The 22,359-nt window shown below is 38.4% G+C and overlaps 1 protein-coding gene across 1 annotated transcript in view; it reads right to left on the minus strand.

Moving 5' to 3' along the window:
- Positions 1 to 7,133: 7,133 nt before the first annotated feature.
- Positions 7,134 to 22,359, minus strand: part of LOC140160051 (calpain-15-like) — a 50,026-nt gene continuing 34,800 nt past the window's right edge. Inside the window, 8 exon segments of the mRNA XM_072183320.1 lie at positions 7,134 to 7,926; positions 8,969 to 9,147; positions 13,345 to 13,499; positions 14,119 to 14,336; positions 14,910 to 15,068; positions 20,066 to 20,218; positions 21,590 to 21,715; positions 22,072 to 22,147. Of these exon segments, the coding sequence (XP_072039421.1) occupies positions 7,749 to 7,926; positions 8,969 to 9,147; positions 13,345 to 13,499; positions 14,119 to 14,336; positions 14,910 to 15,068; positions 20,066 to 20,218; positions 21,590 to 21,715; positions 22,072 to 22,147 (1,244 nt within the window). The 3' untranslated portion in view covers positions 7,134 to 7,748.

The following is a 22,359-nucleotide window of genomic DNA, read 5'->3' on the forward strand; positions in this document are numbered from 1 at the left end:
ATGAGTAAGAAATATAAGCATTTTAATAGTGTGCATTTTTGCCAACAATACTGCTTTGGTGAAAAAAAAAAAAATCATGAAAGTAAGAAAGACAGGTTTCATCTGTTCATTGTACAGGGTACTTGACAAGCTCATATCGGTGACTGTTAAATGAAATGATCACTATAAATTACTATCTTTCTAAACCATCTTTGATCTTGCCACTTGCAAAGAAAAGTTCCTTGGGTGCTATCACACGCTACTGGGAATTACATCCTGCTATACAGATACACCTAAAACATGTAGTTGGGTTCAATCACAGAAATGGCCAGGATTCGCAACAAAGACCTTCCTAAGGGAGGACAGTTTTTATGGTCTACTGAGCTCAGCAATGGTTTGCTGTCTTCGATAGCGCATTGTATCGGAGAGGTACCTGGCTTTTATTAAAGCCCAAACCCATTAAAGCCTGTAGCAAACTCTTTTAGGCTCAGCTCAATTGACAACTCTGCTCCGATACAACGTATTGACCAAAATAACGATCGAATCAATTTTACGACCATGCTTGAATTAACAACCCCTTGAAACCTAATTACACCACTTTATGTAAACATAAACTGACACACATTATTTACTTTCTATTTAATGACCACTTGAGTAGTTGATGAGTGGGTCGTTATGTACTTACTGAACACAAACGAAATTGATTTTGGTTTTATAATCCTGCTGCTCTGCTGAACGCTCTGATAGATATCAGCAAACTCGTATACTGTTCGCTTGTTCCTATCGAACGCTCTAGCGTACATGAACCATTATCGAAGACAGCAAAGCATTGCTGAGCTAAGTAGACCATAAAAACTGTCCTTCCTAACCGCAATCTAAGCTCATTCTTTGCACCAACAAATTGGATCAAACTGAAATAAAGTTGCAGTGATATATAATGGTAATTTCAATTGCAAATATCTTACTTGACGAGTCCATATTGTTAAATCGAGAGCTTGATACCTTGTTTTAATCCTTATGACCAGGATAACATCATTGGGTCGTTTTTTAAAATGATTTAGACAAAGACGTTTCACCTTAACTTGACCCTGGGTGTTATCAATTTTGTACCAGTCCTAAAACTATTATGATAATGTTATAATGCCATTGATTTTAAGACTTAATCATGAATTGCACAATGACTCCATTTGAAATATACACCCCCTGTGTGGGAGATTAAGGTCATGTCTTCCACAGAGGTGTATGGATTGAACTGCGATAGCCCAATGTGGCAATTCCTTCTTTACTACTTGGAGTGTAACTTCTTCCCTCAATTTAAAATTTATCATTATAACCAAATCTGTGGTCAACTCTGACACACATCTTCACACAATGGGCTATTCCAGATGTATTCCGCACCCCCCCTATGGAAGACACTTCCGAATTTGGGGCTAAATTGACAGCGAATTCTCATGTCAGGAAAACCCCATGGAAGACACTGCGGAATTGTGGTAATATGTCTAATATGGCCAGCGAATTCACGTAAATGTAAATGTCTTCCATAGGGTTCCAGCTGGAATTAGAACATTTTTTGTTTCCAGCCAGAATTCAAGTAAATGTCTTTCATAGGTTAATCGAGATGGTGATCATAAGTGAAGATTCTGCTGGAATTGGAGCATTTTTGACTATTTTCCAGCCGGAATATTAAGAAATGTGAATGTCTTCCATAGGCACATCATGGCCTTTCACAATCTCCACTCTTGTTTTTTCGTTTATTTTAGCAGCCGGAATTTCACCTAATCTCAATGACTTCCATAACCTCCAGCCGGAATCTTTGCTAAAAATGACTGCTGGAATTCTAGACACATCTCAATTCCAGCTGGAATTGTATTTTTTTTAAATGTCTTCCATAGGGGGGGGGGTGCGGAATACATCTGGAATAGCCCAATGAATATACAAAACTGAGTAACCAAAAGGATGACAGCAGAGATAGATAGAAGCCAAAGAGATTGTATTAGCGAGTCAGGACTCCAAATAATCCCACATGCCTTATTGGATTGTTGTCAATGGGGCCCAAAATAGTGCACCTCAAGTAGCATCCACTAAATGCCCCAAATTGAAAGATAATTGACATTTAATTGTTACAATTAAGGTTAGCGTATGTACAACTTACAGAATACAAACAAGTCAACTGCTCAGTGCCAGAAGTGGGTAAGTGTAATAGCTGCCCTGTGATTATCTGGCAATTTACACACAGTATATTGTTCTCATCCATGTGGCAGCTATTGCACTTACCCACTTCTGGCACTCAGCAGTCGAAGTACGTACAAGGTTTGCCAGGAATATGGCAAATTGACCATATAATTAGGAGGTGCACTATTTGCTCCCCGTGAGTGACCCGCACACACACCCCAACATGCCGGAGTGCAGACTCTATAATATTACCTCTTTGATAAGAGCACAGTTGATACCACATCTTCATTATTGCTAAGTACAAGGTATGGTATTGGACTATAACAGTTGAAATCTATACACCCCCATGAAAGACATGACCTTAATCTCCCACACTGGGGGTGTAAATTTCATATGGAGTCACTCATTCAGGTAACATGACCTTAATCTCCCACACAGGGGATGTAGTTTTCAAATGGGAGTCACCCATTCAGGTAACCTCATTTGAAATTCACGCTCCCTGTGCAGGAGATTAAGGTCATGTCTTCCATAGGGTGTATGGGTTTCAACTGAAATAGCCCAATTTTGACAACAAATACATAACAACACATTTTATATCCTGAACCAAATTTACTAATACAACTTTGACTGGAATAAGACAATTACTTAGGCTACACATTTTGTTTTTACACTGGGCAAGACTAAGTATTGTTTTTGTATTTTGTTTTTGCTTATCAAGGTGTTTAGAATCATAGGTGAAAAGACTAAAGCTTGTTCGGCTTATAATAGGCAAAAATTATTCTGTTATTTTACTGTGTGCATCAAACACATTACATAAACACATTACATAATGCGCAACTAGCGTAAGTGCTGCGCCCAACTGCATGCATGCCATTCTAATACACAACGTTATGAGTCAATTTTTTTCGCCTATTATAAGCTGAACAAACTTTAAACAAGGTCAATGCACTGAGCTGCTTTTAACATCCAAAGGATATGTTTGAGATATCATCAACAAGTAGTGCTCCTGGAGCATATGCATGATAACCTCTATGTGGTGCTATTCATGGTATTTATTCCATAAAGCTCCTGGAGCATATCATGTTGAAGGTATGTTAATTTGGCGGTGTGTATCACCCTTACTGACAGCTGTTTCAATTTAGTACTGTGTGCTGCACTAAGATAATACATAAAGCATGAAATATTCAAGTGCATGCACATCTTGTCAATTTTGCGAGCGCAGTCAAATAGCAAAATTTCATGAACACAAATATTTTTTCTTCCAAGGCCTTTAAGGAAATGTACAAATATGCGAAAAGTTTATGTCACAGAAACACTGGTTCTCTCCAAAACGCAAAAAATGATGCAAAAATATAATGTTTTACAGTATGGGATACAATCCATTGCACTTGTAATCGAAACAAATCTAAACTTATACATTCTTACCATAACCAACCTATTTTACCGCCCTACTCCCCTATTAGTATTAGTACTATAAATAGTATAAATACTTTGTAGATCGCAACGCATAGTGGTGTACATGAAGGACAAAATATGTTTCTGAGAAAAAAATGTGTTTGAAGGATATGTTACTAATTAATAACGGAGTCAACGCCCCTCCACTGTCATCCAATTCCATTTCAAATTGAATTTAAACTATTAAACTATCTTTAATAGTTAACAAGGAATAACTATCATAGGATAATAGCTAGCTCTGTCACTATGTGAAGCAGAAAATTTGGAAAAATCACTCTATGCCACTATGTGTTGCAACCGACAAATCTTTAATGGTCAATCATTAAGTGCAGTTTTTAATATGTCATTCATTTACCAAAAACCAATGCTTGTTTACATCATATATTTTTGTGTCTTAATTCATTTACCACTCATCTACATATACCAAATTCAAGTTTTGAACTGCTATTTTTCCTTCTTTGAAATATAGTGATTAGGCAATGAAAAAAATACCATTCTATGGACCAAACCAACCCAGATTTTAAGAAATTGGGGGGAAATTGTTGCTTTTCATATGAATTCCAACCCAAATGTATCAAGACGATGCACCTGTTGGCTGCTACATAAATACCAGACTCATACCAAGTGTAGGTCACTTCAAATCATCCCAAGTCAAATTGTATAAGGAATGCTCTCTGTATTCCTAAACCATGTGACTTGGGATGATTTGAAGTGACCTCCACTTCGGAGATGAGTCTGGTATTTATTCCTAGCTATATGTGAAATGAGACATATGTAGCAGCCAAAAAGTGCATCATTTTGATATGGATGTACACATATTGAAAAATATTTACAGATTTTGGTGATTTTTAAGGTCATTTGCCTGTAGAACAAGGTTTTTTTCCATCGCCCCAAGTTGTTTCTTTGATCCAATTTTTAAATTGGTTCAAATTTTGATTTATTTAAAAAAATAAATCAAAATTGAACAAAACTAGAACCCTTTAAACAGCTTCATTATTCACATGGTTTCTTCCACAGGTCATGTTTTAGTTAGGATAATTGCTTTTACTGTCAACAAAGTTACGTTTGTGTATAATGTAATGTACATTGTCACAAGGGGAGGGGGGAAATTCCCCCCCCCCCATTTTTTTTCTTGCACCCCAGTTTGCACCCTTACTTTTAAGGCCTTGTCAGCCCAAAATTATAAAAATTTCAGTTTTTTGCAGCAATTTTACACAAAAACTTGTTGATTTTGCCCCCCCCCCCCCCTGAAATTCACTTTTCCCCCAATAAAAATTCCTGTTGCCAATATATCTGCTTCATATACTTGAGTTGGATCACAGATAATATATTAGCAAAAGCAAGGTTTGAGTTATAAGAGATGGTATTAATATCGCAGCAAAGAAGCACCAAATATGGTAGTTGTCTTGGGTAATTACAAGCAATATATGACTGGGCTGTACATTATTAGTTGTATTGGCAATCTTTGCTGAGGTAACATGTCACACAAGCCATATGCCAGTCTTACAGCAATATATTAAGATTTCTGACAAAATATGATTTTTAATTTTTCCTCACAAATTATTCAAATAAATGAGGTAGCACCATTGAGTAGCAACTCTGCCATGTTTGTGCATTGGTTATTGATGGCAAAATAGTGTACCTCGCAATTATTTCGCTATACACCCAGCAAACTTCTATTGAAGTGCCTGGTTGTTTGCTTTAACATGTTGTGCCAAAAATATGCAGTAAGTACAGCATGCGCTCCGCCATGGATGGCAAATTAGTGTACCTTCCGTGTTATTTTGCTATGCACCGTGCAAACTTGTATCCAAAGTGTGCGGTACTGCATGCACAAACTTAAAGATAAAAATGTTTTGATTTTCCAGCAAATAGAGCACTTCAGGGTATTTTAGGATATTGATACACGTTACAATTATGTCAAAATCAGAAAGTTTAGAAAATAGGATGTTGTTGTTAGCAAATCGTACAATGTTGCTACTGTATTCATTCCATTAACCACCCAGGGTGCTTAACAATTTTTTATATTGTTTACATAATTACATATGTAAAAATGGCCCAGAATATTGACTTTGTGTGTTGATGGGTCTGTGTTTGATACACAAGTAGTTGAATGCATGGATCCTGCACATAATGATAGAGGATCATGTGTAGTAAATTCGCAGGGTGGGCGCTTAAAGGAGTATGGGCGGTTTATGGAACGAATACGGTACTCTGTGTAGAATAATGGGCTATCCACACTACCCCTGTGCATTAATTTGGTTCCTTAAGAGTCGCCGCCAGAGATAAACTTGGCAATGTTGCGTCTGATGTAAGGGCAGAGGCATGCCGTGATTGATTTGTTGATCTGCACGGTACTGGATATTGCATCTGACTGACAAGACGTTAGACGCAACATTCTGGGGGCGACTGTAGCTCATAACATACACCAGTATTTAAAATATATTTATCTCAGTCATTGGTTTATCTTATGAGTACAGCAAACACAATATTGTACAATCAAAAGTATTCATGTTAGTAGTTTGTTACAGCCCCTCACCCACTTTATACCAACTTTGTCATCTCTTATACAGCTCATTCATAAGTTCTTGCTATCAGAGCCCTAAAGGGTATTTTTCGAATTTATCAACCATTTTTAACTGACTACAGAAAACATTATATATTTTGTTGGTCCTCGACCGATCCCTGAAAATCACTTCCAAAAAACCAGTCTCTGCGCCCAGTCAAAAAGACAGCACCGCCTATGTCATTTGCATACAGATACTGGCCTGTGCCACATCTAATTAATCACCTTGTATTGAAATTCTGAATTGGACAGGTTATTTAATTATCACCATCACACATCGGTTCATCAGGGGTCAATTCAGTGCAATCCTTAGCATAGCAAGTAAAAGACCCACTGCAGACGACAAGTTCTAAATTTTTAAAAATTCACAAATTTCAGAATTATAAATTTTGATGACCATATTTGAAATCAGCATGTAAAATGCAATACAATGGGTACAAACAAGCCTAGTATTGGTTCAGTGGTTCTTAAGATAGCTCTTGATATTTTGAGAAAATATCTCAAAACTTATGACGTTTTATGTTGAAGCATATGACTAGCAAGTAAAGCATTAATTATCACCATCACACATCAATTCCCCAGGGGTGGATTCAGTAGAAGCCCTAAAATACCAAGTAAAGCTCCACTATTTATACCATACAAAACATATCATCATACAAATTCACAGCTATATCTACTTCCATCTATCTGAGGTAGTATCAAATCACCATGAGCATAAAACGTGCGGAGGATGGTCATGTATACAAGCAGATCACTTGCAAGTGGCAAGTATGTATATAACGACTGTATATAATTTTTCTTCACCTCAATGCATTACAAAGAACTCAGACCAAGCAAAGGTGCAGCTGCTCCAAGCTGATGAGAATTGGCCTATCCCATTTGAAATCCACACTACCCCTTTTGGAAATATCTTCCACAGGGGGAGTATGAATTTTAAATGGAATTAGCATATTAGGCAGCCCCATTTGAATTTCATACACCCTCTGAGAAAGATTCAACCTGAATCTTCCACCGAGGGAGGGCAAGTTTCAAATGGAGCTGCTAATGTGCTAATTCCATTTAAAATTCATACTCCCCCTGTTGAAGATATTTCCAAAATCTTCCACAGGGGTAGTGTGGATTCCAAATGTAATAATAGCCCACTGACTTGTGTGTTATTTGTGACATGACATCCCGATACTCGCCAGCAGCCAACCACAGCATTCATGCCCAGCTGCAAAAGTGCAGTTATTTCAATAACTGAATATCATATATTGTTACTTATCTTCACACGTATTTGGTCAGTCGGCATGGTGTCATTCGCGATAGATCGCTACATTTCGCGAAGGTGTCCCTTTTGACAGACTTGAGAAATGGGTAAGTGCAAATGGATGGAACAACCCCGTCCGAGAGAATGGTGATATACAAGCAGCTCCAGTACATGTTCCTCATAAACACCTGTAGCAATGTGTACCAATCAGTCAGTGTGAGATGGTGGGGTGATCTAAGCCACAAGGAACATCATTATTCTTCCGTCACTTATCGCCTTCCAGCGACATCAGTCTGACCACCAAGGATGATAAGACAGTGGCCATCATCATAGTGGTCTGGGACAATGGAGGCCATAGACATCCTGGGTCAATTCAGGCACATTTCTTGTTCCTGGCAATGGAGCCCAGTCATGTAGGTCTCTCTTCATTGATAGTCTATGGGTGATGTGATGACATATAGTGTAACTTGACTCCACAACTTGGGTTAAGACTGTTAGTACTTGTCTGCAAGAAACAGAGAAAGGATTGTTTAGATATTAACCCCATGAGAACTACCTGCCAATTGGTCAAAATGAATATTGTGTCCAATTTTGAACCAATCAAGGAGGGTATTATTAAGATCATCTGCAAATGCAAGTTTGACCATGTGCATCACATAGTGACCGATGGCGATCATAAATTTATCAAGAAATGAACATTGGGAACGTTGAGTAGGTGATATTGAATGTTCGGCAATGTGTCGTTTACACATAGAATGCTGAAAGTTACTGCCAAAATATTAAAATGTTGTAAAACTGTACATCTCACATATGCGATGGATTGACAAAATCATCTGTCACTATGTGAAATTAATATCTTTGTGAAATCTTATCATCCTTCATTATACATTATAGACGAATCACATTTCACGCATTCCTGCACCTCACTGGCAGCCATTAACTGGGTCCCCGTTAGCTACAATACACCCAAAATGTGAAATGATTCGGCCTTGGTGGGAATTTTAAACTGCATTCCATCACCCATGCTACAGACAAAAGAATGATGAAAGTTTAGAACACAATACAATATAACATCGATTTTTAAGCAGCTTCCCAATTCTCCCAATTGGGCAGTCACAACACCTGTTTGGTGTAGCGGGGACCCAGTCATGGCCAACCAAATCCTGACCATGACTTGGCTTGTGAGATTTGTCTATACCCGATTGTTCATATCTATCAGTATGTGATGAATCCAACAATACGTGAGCCAATTACTCTTGACTGAACTTGAGACACAGACTAGTGAAAGGGTTTGCTCCATGCAACATAAAAATATATATCTCATGAATTGTAATCTTTTATTTAATGTTTTCAGCATACCGTGCAACTAAATGCAGCATTGCTTCTATTTGAACAGATCGACTGCTCAGTGCTAGAAGCGGGCAAGTGCAATAGCTGCTATGTGTAGATGAGTACAATATACTGTGTGTAAATTGCCAAATGTTCACAGGGCAGCTATTGCTCTTACCCACTTCTGGCACTGAGCAGTCGAGTGATACTATACTTGCCTATGTAGCGGTGGTATACAATCAGCTGTCACTAGACTCCCCCTTGTTGATACAACATTAAAGCTACCATTACAATCACATCGCATGTGAAGACTGTAGTCTGCATGGCGATTCTCTACAACAATTATTAGACCTGCCCATCCATGATCTAGATAGTAACATGTAACCCCTTGTCGTCCCTGCACAGAAAACAAAGCCATATCAGTTAGGCACATACAACACAAAAATAAGAATACTGCACTATATAAAGAAGTTACATAAAAAGGTTGAACCTTTGAAAACTATCATTCTGTCGTTAACATCTTCAGCACCATTACTCTTGACTAATGTTCAATCTGAATATAGCTTGTAACAGTGCAGAATGTTGACTGAGATTGGACTAGACGCTTTTTCAGAATTGGACTAGACCTTTTTCAGAATGTTCACAATATAATTGAGTCTGAACTGGTTTGGACAAAAGCAACAAAAATGTAGGTACCAATGCAAAAAAATGCAAAAAATTCAAACAACATGGGTTGTAGCAGTGAGCTATCTTTGCTCTGGTTGCATTTCCTTTGTAGTTTCTCCGGAGTTTGATTCACATTATACGAATATTATTTATATCTCTGTTATGGAAAAAATAAACAAATTACTACATCTACATATCAGTATATCTTATTAACAGGTCTGCCAACTCGCCACATTATAAGCATCAAAACAGTGCTCTGAATACAGCCCGTTCAGAATAACGGGCCAACTCCACTTTCCAACCAGCATCAGTAAATAATGTAATATAGACAGGACTAGAAGTACAATGGATTTGATTGTCATACTTTTCCACAGCATTTGTACTAGTATCAGTGTCTGAAATAAGGTAAAAATGGGGGTTGTCCTGAGGACAACCAAAGCATATATCCTGCTTGTCATTAAAATATTGCAGTTGTTGCAAAAATGTGTGACATTTTTGGCAGCAAATCAAATTGGTTTAATGTTTTTTGCTCCGGAAAATCCATAACTATACTGGTTAGGGGTTGGGTCTAGTAGGACTCTTACCTCATGCCTCTTTCCCTTCTCTGCAGCCAGCATAATAAGTGCATCAGCTAGGACTGTTTCTTGAGGACATATTTGATTGACGTATACAGCCTTGGAGCTATGGATTGCTAGTACATAGGGTGGATAGGGGTTGGGTCTAGTAGGACTCTTACCTCATGCCTCTTTCCCTTCTCTGCAGCCAGCATAATAAGTGCATCAGCTAGGACTGTTTCTTGGGGACATATGTGATTGACGTATACAGCCTTAGAGCTATGGATTGCTAGTACATAGGGTGGATAGGGGTTGGGTCTAGTAGGACTCTTACCTCATGCCTCTTTCCCTTCTCTGCAGCCAGCATAATAAGCGCATCAGCTAGGACTGTTTCTTGAGGACATATTTGATTGCCGTAAACAGCCTTGGAGCTATGGATTGCTAGTACATAGGGTGGATAGGGGTTGGGTCTAGTAGGACTCTTACCTCATGCCTCTTTCCCTTCTCTGCAGCCAGCATAATAAGCGCATCAGCTAGGACTGTTTCTTGAGGACATATTTGATTGACGTATACAGCTTTGGACCTATGGATTGCTAGTACATAGGGTGGATAGGGGTTGGGTCTAGTAGGACTCTTACCTCATGCCTCTTTCCCTTCTCTGCAGCCAGCATAATAAGTGCATCAGCTAGAACTGTTTCTTGAGGACATATTTGATTGACGTACACAGCCTTGGAGCTATGGATTGCTAGTACATAGGGTGGATAGGGGTTGGGTCTAGTAGGACTCTTACCTCATGCCTCTTTCCCTTCTCTGCAGCCAGCATAATAAGCGCATCAGCTAGGACTGTTTCTTGAGGACATATTTGATTGACGTATACAGCCTTAGAGCTATGGATTGCTAGTACATAGGGTGGATAGGGGTTGGGTCTAGTAGGACTCTTACCTCATGCCTCTTTCCCTTCTCTGCAGCCAGCATAATAAGCGCATCAGCTAGGACTGTTTCTTGAGGACATATTTGATTGACGTATACAGCCTTGGAGCTATGGATTGCTAGTACATACGGTGGATAGAGGGTTGGGTCTAGTAGGACTCTTACCTCATGCCTCTTTCCTTTCTCTGCAGCCAGCATAATAAGTGCATCAGCTAGGACTGTTTCTTGAGGACATATTTGATTGACGTATACAGCCTTGGAGCTATGGATTGCTAGTACATACGGTGGATAGGGGTTGGGTCTAGTAGGACTCTTACCTCATGCCTCTTTCCTTTCTCTGCAGCCAGCATAATAAGCGCATCAGCTAGGACTGTTTCTTGAGGACATATTTGATTGACGTACACAGCCTTGGAGCTATGGATTGCTAGTACATACGGTGGATAGGGGTTGGGTCTAGTAGGACTCTTACCTCATGCCTCTTTCCCTTCTCTGCAGCCAGCATAATAAGCGCATCAGCTAGGACTGTTTCTTGAGGACATATTTGATTGACGATACAGCCTTGGAGCTATGGATTGCTAGTACATAGGGTGGATAGGGATTGGGTCTAGTAGGACTCTTACCTCATGCCTCTTTCCCTTCTCTGCAGCCAGCATAATAAGCACATCAGCTAGGACTGTTTCTTGAGGACATATTTGATTGACGTATACAGCCTTGGAGCTATGATTTGCTAGTACATAGGGTGGATAGGGGTTGGGTCTAGTAGGACTCTTACCTCATGCCTCTTTCCCTTCTCTGCAGCCAGCATAATAAGTGCATCAGCTAGGACTGTTTCTTGAGGACATATTTGATTGACGTATACAGCCTTGGAGCTATGGATTGCTAGTACATAGGGTGGATAGGGGTTGGGTCTAGTAGGACTCTTACCTCATGCCTCTTTCCCTTCTCTGCAGCCAGCATAATAAGCACATCAGCTAGGACTGTTTCTTGAGGACATATTTGATTGACGTATACAGCCTTGGAGCTATGGATTGCTAGTACATACGGTGGATAGGGGTTGGGTCTAGTAGGACTCTTACCTCATGCCTCTTTCCCTTCTCTGCAGCCAGCATAATAAGCACATCAGCTAGGACTGTTTCTTGAGGACATATTTGATTGACGTATACAGCCTTGGAGCTATGATTTGCTAGTACATAGGGTGGATAGGGGTTGGGTCTAGTAGGACTCTTACCTCATGCCTCTTTCCCTTCTCTGCAGCCAGCATAATAAGCGCATCAGCTAGGACTGTTTCTTGAGGACATATTTGATTGACGTATACAGCCTTGGAGCTATGGATTGCTAGTACATAGGGTGGATAGGGGTTGGGTCTAGTAGGACTCTTACCTCATGCCTCTTTCCCTTCTCTGCAGCCAGCATAATAAGTGCATCAGCTAGGACTGTTTCTTGAGGACATATTTGATTGACGTACACAGCCTTGGAGCTATGATTTGCTAGTACATAGGGTGGATAGGGGTTGGGTCTAGTAGGACTCTTACCTCATGCCTCTTTCCCTTCTCTGCAGCCAGCATAATAAGCGCATCAGCTAGGACTGTTTCTTGAGGACATATTTGATTGACGTATACAGCCTTGGAGCTATGATTTGCTAGTACATAGGGTGGATAGGGGTTGGGTCTAGTAGGACTCTTACCTCATGCCTCTTTCCCTTCTCTGCAGCCAGCATAATAAGCGCATCAGCTAGGACTGTTTCTTGAGGACATATTTGATTGACGTATACAGCCTTGGAGCTATGATTTGCTAGTACATAGGGTGGATAGGGGTTGGGTCTAGTAGGACTCTTACCTCATGCCTCTTTCCCTTCTCTGCAGCCAGCATAATAAGTGCATCAGCTAGGACTGTTTCTTGAGGACATATTTGATTGACGTATACAGCCTTGGAGCTATGATTTGCTAGTACATAGGGTGGATAGGGGTTGGGTCTAGTAGGACTCTTACCTCATGCCTCTTTCCCTTCTCTGCAGCCAGCATAATAAGCGCATCAGCTAGGACTGTTTCTTGAGGACATATTTGATTGGCGTATACAGCCTTGGAGCTATGGATTGCTAGTACATAGGGTGGATAGGGGTTGGGTCTAGTAGGACTCTTACCTCATGCCTCTTTCCCTTCTCTGCAGCCAGCATAATAAGCACATCAGCTAGGACTGTTTCTTGAGGACATATTTGATTGACGTAAACAGCCTTGGAGCTATGATTTGCTAGTACATAGGGTGGATAGGGGTTGGGTCTAGTAGGACTCTTACCTCATGCCTCTTTCCCTTCTCTGCAGCCAGCATAATAAGTGCATCAGCTAGGACTGTTTCTTGAGGACATATTTGATTGACGTACACAGCCTTGGAGCTATGGATTGCTAGTACATACGGTGGATAGGGGTTGGGTCTAGTAGGACTCTTACCTCATGCCTCTTTCCCTTCTCTGCAGCCAGCATAATAAGTGCATCAGCTAGGACTGTTTCTTGAGGACATATTTGATTGACGTACACAGCCTTGGAGCTATGGATTGCTAGTACATACGGTGGATAGGGGTTGGGTCTAGTAGGACTCTTGGCACCTGTAAAGAGATGGAAAATAGCTTGTCAGAATATTTACACCAATATTACTGTTAGCATGGTCTTGACGAGAAAATGAGGTTTATCTGCCGCTTGAAAAAAATTGACCTCAAGGAGATTGCAAGGCATCAGTCAAAAGACTTAACATTTAGGAATTAACTTCTGAATTCAATAAAATTGTATACATCATTCGAACATAATACCTATATAGATTTATATCTTCCGCTCTTCTCCAGCGTGCCTCTGTGGCTCAGTTGGCTACAGCGTCATGCTGGTATTACTAAGGTCGCTGGTTCAAATGCGGCCAGATGCAATGTTTTTTTTTAAGATACTACCTTGTTTGCTTTTCTTTCACCTATCTTCCTTCCTCCATTTTATTTGGCAGTAAAATGAATTTTGAAGCGTCAAAGATTTGTCATTTAGTATTTCAGAAGGTATTGAATTTGTAGACTGGAAACTTGATATTTATGACAGCCTGCAATATGCAAATGATGCCTTAGAATAGTGGCTGCCAACCACCTCAAAGACTAACCAAGTCTAACTAAGATTTTTTTAATTCGTAACTCTAATCCTAACTCTGATCCTAACATAAACCAATTTCAAACCTTTATACACAAGTACCTTGCATATCTATGCCTGTATTCCAATGATTGTATGCCATACAGACCACAGCGTAACGACCCGGTTCCAGGAATGTATTGCAGCCGACAAAAGCCCTCAACTGACGCTTACAGAAGGATACTACCTTGGAGAAGCCCACATTGTTGTATGCCCCTGCTGAGGCTCGTAGAACTACTATGGTTAGATCCATCGGATTTCTTGCTGATTTTTCTAACCTCCTGTTGTTAAGAAAGATTGGTTTTGTCCAGTTATTTGCATTACTTAAAACATTAGTATTGGGTTATTAAAGTTGAAATCCATACATACCCCCTGTAGAAGATATTAACTTAATCGGTAATGACTTCCATAGGGGTGTATGGATTCAACTGGAATAGCATTCATTTGATTGACAGTTCTAGCCATGAATTATATACACACAATGATATTTACCTGTTTTACTTATTTGACATTGTATTAATCCTTAAAAGTATCTAGCTTTGTTCATTGTTTTCCTTTTTCTGATAATTATCTTTATTATAGAATATTTAAATTTGGACTTTTTTTTTCATTTTATGCAACTGTTCTTGTTTACATACTACTGTATAGTAGGCTATTCTGGACAGTTTAGTGGGTGTTTAATTTGTGTTTCCAAAATATTCATATCAAGTACTATGTGTAATAAATAATTTCGCAGGGTTAAAAATTCGCGGCTGCCTGTTGGACCGCGAAAAGTGCGAAAATTAAACCCCATGAAAATGTCCCACTATACAGTAATTATTTAAGCAAATAACCATAAAACCAACAGCCATTACCTCCATGTCTGATACAGAGTGAAGTCTACATCTGTTGCCTGGGCAACCTCTACCATAGCAACCTGAATGGGACCTCCACCAAAGTTAGGGAAGCAACCTTGCACTCTGACCTCTGACCAATTTGAGCGCTGCTTGCACACATCAACGCAATCAAAGTACCTGCAACAATAAAAGAAAGGACCTCATTCAAACACACTATAAACTGATATCGTTAACATGGTATACCGTATCACACAAATCATGTGTATTACATGTTCACACACTTTCCGTACTCCTTCAAATGCAAAGAGAAAACGCCAACGGGTACATAATCTTGAAAACGCATGTGTTCATATATTCATTGATTTGATATAGAAACACCTGATATTTTCATCAGGCAGTGATAGTATACAAATATTTACTGCTCTAAATTCGGGATCTGGTGGAATCTATTGGTCCCCGAGGTGAACTGGAGACCGTGAGCCTACTATTTCCCTCGACCTGGCGGTCTCGGGAAATAGTAGGCTCACGGTCTCCAGTTCACCTCGGGGACCAATAGATTCCACCAGATCCCGAATTTAGAGCAGTAAATATTTGTTTTATATCCTTCATTAATATATTCTTTGTTCATTAATTGGTTAAATAATAGATATTATTTTATATTAATTTATCATAGACATAGGCCTAGGCATAAATGTAGGCTAAGCCCTAGTATAATCAAGGCTAGGCTAGGCTTGCCGTGCTTTGTTTTGATTGAATACACGTGAGGCCTACATGCACAAGGCACGCATTACAATTGAGTGGCTATAAAGCTTACCGTTGTAATGTTGTAACCTCTACAATACCGCCGTGAAACGAGTAACCATGTTCTCTGTTATTTCGCCGCCAATATTAAGATATTGTTCCTGATGTAACTCAGATTATGTCATTAAACTGCCGCATTTTAGCTGCACTTCTGTGCTGCTGCTTGTGTACTTGAAGACAACACAACTTGCTATACATTAATACCCCAGAACCGGTAGCGATATCCAGCGTATGTGGCGAGTTGCACCGACCACTAGGAAGGAACTGCGACGCGGCTATGAGGTCATACTGGCGCTCAGAGGGAGTATAGCAAAAAATATATCCCGGGGAAATAGCACTTTGAGTCGGCTTTTTAACTGCTTTGCAAAATAGCAAAACTATTTTTGGTCACATGATACTCGTTTAACCAATTAATGAATGAGAATATATTAATGAAGGATATAAACGAAAATATACATTATTAATATGATAATGAACCATGGGATTATGGTTGGGAACTAGTGGTAGGGATGCCCACTCTCAATACAGTTTCCACTAGAACGATTTTTCATTTACTGTGTGCGTGCACTCACACACGTATTGTCTATGGAGAAACTGATCGATACAAGAAATCCCAGGCATGTTAAATGGCGTACATACTTGTTTTGATCCAAATCTAGGCCTATATCAGGGTGTTTCAAGAAATTCCTGATTCCACCAGAAAACATTCACCAAACTTTTTCCTGTTTGGTCAGTAAATAGAGAGGACCTTCCTGCATGAAGAGATCAACTTTTTTGAATGAAAAATTTAATGAGATGAGAACTACAACAGGTTGAAGTGACACCATTCCGTGCATCAGGTGTTCAAACGCAATTATCTCCGAATTTGGAGTGAATCAGACAAGCAAACTTACATACTCATAAAATATAACTATTTATGAAGACAAAATGTGTAGGATGTTAAGAAATTTAAGAATGTTTAAGCCTACAGCCGCTCCTCGTAAATCATCCACTTCCCGTGCACTTCTCACTACCATGTCCATTTCATAGGGAGTATAAAAACCGGGGACCATCATGGCTTCCATGCACACAGTGTATTGCTCAATGTAGTAAAGATAACCTTTGAGTTGGAGCAAATTTCTCAAAATTGGTAGTGATTAATGTTACCAAACTTATGCCATGATGAAATATAATAATTTTGAAGATAAAATGTGCTGACCTTAAAAGATTGAACAATGTTTAAGACTACCGCTTTTCATTTGAAATAATGCACTTATTGTTCATCTCCTCTATGGAGATATTTTCCATGGCGGCCATCTATGATCATGCTTGAGGTTTCAACAAACAAACCATGGGTTTTGAGGTCTTATAGTTTTTGTTGTATGTCAACAAAATCGATTAAATTTTCAGGATGATCTTATTTTCATGTTGTTATAAGCAAATATAATGTTCCAGATAAGATAGTTAATAAATACATTAAGAAAAAGTACCTTAAAGTTGCACTTTCTGTTAGTATTCCTTTTTGGACTTTAACTTTTTAACATGTTCTAGCAGCCCTATATAAAACCGTGACACTCGAAAGGCCATATCTCTGGAATGAAACGTCCGATTAAGATTATTTAAACGCCAAAATGTTTCTTTCATCAATTCCCATCCAATTAGTTAGGTCTGAATCAATTTAAAAGTACTTCAATTTTTAGTGGACATGCCTACTAGTGGGACACGATTCAGTAGTTAGCGAAAATGTTCACTAATTTGGAGAAATTTCTAAAATTTTGGCTACAATTTAGACTATGCCATAGTCGAATTTTATTAAAAATATGTTATTATTAGTCATGATGAACCCATTTCGTTGAACTCAAAATTATACTGATGTTTATTAAAATTAAAGTATACAATAGTTAAATGGTCATAAAGAGTTAAAAATATCAGATGATTATCAGATCTATCAGTTGCACACAAATCAATATAAATCAGAGTTTATGCTTAAGGGCAGAGTAATGCACTACAAATATTACTGTATCCAAATGCTTGTTAAATTACTCGCGCATGCTCCAGCCGCTGGACCAATCACCGTCGACTCAGCGAGATCCTGCCGATGTTTGCCGAATGACCAGCCGAACTTTTAATCTTCGTGTGTTCGATGCGGGATTTTATAAAGGTCTTTGAGGGTCGAATGATGTTTTGAATCTGACAACTTTCTACTCGCATTTAGACAAAATTACAATGTACACAAAGTGTTTTAAACCTTGAAAATCGATGAAGAAATAAGGAAAATAATGACATTTTTCAGCGCACATCTATTTGATCATCGGAAGTTTTAGGCAAGTTGACAATTCTGGAACATTTTGTGGTATAAATTTCATCGCAAAATTCACAATTTCCTGGATTTTTCCGATGAATACTTTGATTTTTTCCATCATCGGAAAACTACACAGTATAACACTGTGCAAATTTTAACGTGTTACATTTTTTAGTTTTGTGTTACATTTACGCCAAAGTTGGACCAAATTTGAGTAATATTTCGGATTTTCCGTGTATAGGGTGCACGGAAGATCATAAGGCGAATAAAAATAAACATGTTTCTCGTCCCCTCCGCTTCCTTTTTGGAGGCCGCTTCAAATTTATTTTTATTTTTTTAAATTCAGACAAAACTTTTGAAGAAAGGTGTCTTGGAAGTTGAGATGTTTTCTATAGCCTTGCTAATATGCAAGAAAACTTCTGGATGGTTCTGTGATCACTAGCGGGGGCGTACCTACCAGAACAATAAAATAAAAAGGGCCTCAAGCCCCTCTTCCTCCTTTTTTTAAAACCGGGACGAGAAACATGTTTTTATTTTTTTTTCTCCTCCAGACACGCTACAGAAGACATGCAAATGAATGGAGTACAATACCAATCACCTGTTTAACTGGTATTGATCAAAGTATTCTTTGTACTCCATGCATTAGCATATCTTATAGAGCGTGTCTGGAGGATGATTTGATTCACGGCGGGAAGTGCAGTGCAGCGTGAGTGAACGCGGGTCACTGAATTAGCATAAAGGTCACACAAAACAGCTTCCGCAAGTGTGGTAACCTCACAGTGAACAGTTTGACCTTACAAAGCTGTAGAGTATTTAGATACAGCGGTATAGTGTGTAAGTTCGTAGTGTAATGGGAGAGAACATGGACCTTTTCGAGCTTCATTATTTCTGAATTGTATGTCCAAAGTATATAAAACTATACATTTTTGGAAAGGAAATGAGTCAAAGAATCCCATGGTGACGTCAGATTTGTTCAAAAATCTCAAGTTTTTGAACAAATCACAAAAATTCACTTTTTTACCCAATTTTTTTGTGACAACTTAGAAAAAAATCTGTTCGGAGTAAAAAAAATTCAGTTAGCTTTTCATGAAGAAGAGACATGAACTTAGGGAAGGTTTTTTTTTTTTTTTGAAATTTGTCTCTTTTTTTGAAATATTGAAAAAAACATGTGAAAAAGCCATTTTGTCACTCTATTAAGCTAAAAATTGCACATAATGGTGTATATTTTTGTTTAAAACAAATATTTTGAAAAATGAAAAAACCTTCCCTAGACTTTGATGTACTCTAAAGGATAGTGCAAAAAGTTTACCCTTTGCTTGCATATTTTTCGAGTTATCTTGTCATAAAAATCGTGCAATATTGTCAAAAGTGAACTCTGAGAAATCGATGTTTTAGTAAAAAAATGTCAAAATTATGCACAAAACGTCCTTAAATTTTAAAACGGTAAGACTTTCACACTTGTAAAAGCTGTATCTTGTGCATGGTCTAAATATGCATCGTTTTGCACCAATAAATCTATAATGTCTGCTTTCAGTGCGCCAAATTTCAAAATAATTAAAAAATCTAAGTGGCATTTTGACTGCAAATTTTTGTTTTGTTTACACCACATTTGCTGGCGTTAACAACATACCGAATGCGCCTTGACTGCGTTGGACATACGCAAGCAGAGTTGCGCCACGTCACTTGCGATTGCCAGTAATCACAATATTTCGTGATTCGCGCATTTCTGACTCATTATTTCCCGCTAATTTACTAAGCTGTCTTGAGCCATGTGACTTTTTAGAGTTGAAAAGAGTGAAATAAATCAAGCAAAAATACGAATAAATATTAGCAAGTTGTATTTTATCAGTTTCAAGTGAAAGAATACATCTTAGTGTTGATAAATATCAAAAAATCTCAAATTCGGTCGTGGACGAATGTGTCTTCCATTACTCTGGCCTTAAATGTAATAGCCAGAGTATGCAAAATGGGCAAGTGGACTACGGAGAAGTCTAGCTACAATTAGGCAAAATTGAGCTATTTTCCAAAAAGAAAAACAAGAACATTTTGATAAAAGGACCCATCCATATACCGAAAATATCAGTCTACTAACTGCATCATATCATCAAGAGACATCCAGAATACACCCTGGCCTCCTCCATGAGCCATTAAGGCACTACGTAAATCAGGCGTCCACACTGGCGACTCGTCTGACCAATCACCCTTCCAGGAATAACGCCCCCAAGGGTTACGCAACCTGATTAATCTGCAATAAGACAATATGGTAGAATAAAAAAATCATCACAAGCAAATCTAACTCCCATTTTGGCTTATATCGTATTGGTTCAATGGTTGTCAAAGTATCTTACAAAATTATCCCGCACTTAATTAATCAGCGACACATGTCGTTTGACCCGAGTGCACTTAAAATGAAATATGTCAGACAGATGTATAAAGCTTATATCATTGCCGAAACATAGAGCCACCAAAAAGAGCCCTGCTGGAAAGTTTTATAATGTTTTCCTACCCTTATACAAACTCTAACCCCTTCCCAAACCTTGCTTTATGTATACAAACCCACCCCAGCCCAACTAGCCTAACACCCTTGCCCCAAACCCCAAAAGGGAACCCCAAATTCTGACCTGTAGTAGCATGTTTAGTAAATGCATTAATATATATTAATAAAGTTTCAATTACTTTATTTAGCCTCATCTCATCAAAATGGCAATATTTTATGGCTAATTATAGGAAGGAGAACCCTTTCACATAATTTTGGAAAATCTAAAATTAAGGGCACAAGCCTTTTTCTTCTGGATAAGAATTTTTTTTGCATGCAACAGCTTTTTTCTTGCAGGTTAGAAATTTGATAAATAGGTCCATGCATGCATTTTGTATATGATGACCTATTTATCAAATTTCTAACCTGCAAGAAGAAAACTGTTGCATGTAAGAAAATAATTCTTACCCAGAAGAAAAAAGCTTTTGCACTCTAATGCATTTTTTTAGTATTTTTAGAATTTAAATTTTTTTTTTTAATTTCCAAAGTTATGTGAGAGGTTTCTCTTTTATTTTGTTAGCAATAAAAATAACAATTTCGATGAAATGAGGGAAAATAAAGTAATTAAAATGTTATTAACACATTCATGCATTTAAAACATTAAATATAAGTCTGATTTTCAGGTGAAATCAATTTCTCCCCTAATTCCCTTTTGGGGTAAGGGCAAGGGTTTTGGGTTAGGTTAAAGTTTAAAGTAGTAAGGTTTGGGGGTGGGTTAGACTTCGCGTAAGGCAGGAAAAACATTGAAAAACTTTATAAAAAATTAACAAAATTTGTTGGTTTTTTTTTACATTTAAACGGTTAGCAATTTTTCTAAACGGATAGTGCATTTAACGGGCGGTTACACGTGAAACGTTTAAACGTAGACACCCTTACCTGGAAGAATTTGGAAATGTCTTCCACGGTCCCTCTGTGTTATGGCTTTACCTACATCTTCCACAAATGGAGTAAGTATTTCAAATGGAAGTTACCCAATTGTCTATTCCATTCAAAACTCATACTCCCTCTGTGGAAGACTCTAGCTAAATCTTCCACAGGGGTAGTGTGGATTTTAAATGGAATAACTTCGATGTTACTTACCTATTATTGCACATATCTTGTACATCTAACACTGAGTAAGAATGTCTAGGTCTAAGACCAACTGTTTCATACTGCTTGGGGTCTACCTTCATATTACCACCTCCACAAGATGCACCCATTAGAAATCTGAAAATTAAGGAAATCAAATAGTTGCAGCTGAGTAAGTGTTGCATATTTATCTCAAATATGTCTATAGAAAGGATGTTTTACATTTGTGACCCTCCTTCCAAACACCTTTGGAGAAGTTGCAAGAGGATTTATATGTTAAAATATGAACAAGCTCAATGTCAGAGGTACACTATTTGCCCTCCATGAGCGAATAATCAAAATGACTTTACCATAGTTGTTACACATGGGGCAATTTGTGAATTGGTACTCTTTGGGAATACTCTCTATGGTGGATGTACCTTAGCATTACATACACACATGGGACAATTTTGAGTTGGTACTCTTTGGGTACAATCTCTTTATATCTATCTTACCCTGCTTCTTTAGAACTCAGTAGTTTTGCCCACACTAAATCCTTGTCAATTGGTTCCCCTCTTGTAGAGCTACTTGCTGCAAACAAACAATAACAAACAAAGACCTTATGAAACCATGGCAACCATAGCACTAATTTTAGGTTCTGTTACTTTAGTACAATGTATACTATCCAGAAAGGGAACATGTATCGATCGCAAAGCGCACTCATACTCTCTGCTCACTTCGCGCTTGATTCTTGCTTGAACTTGCAAGGTCACATACAGTGGCAAGGTCACATACAGTGGTAG

This window comes from Amphiura filiformis, chromosome 9, assembly GCF_039555335.1.
Source record: "Amphiura filiformis chromosome 9, Afil_fr2py, whole genome shotgun sequence".
Taxonomy (NCBI): domain Eukaryota; kingdom Metazoa; phylum Echinodermata; class Ophiuroidea; order Amphilepidida; family Amphiuridae; genus Amphiura; species Amphiura filiformis.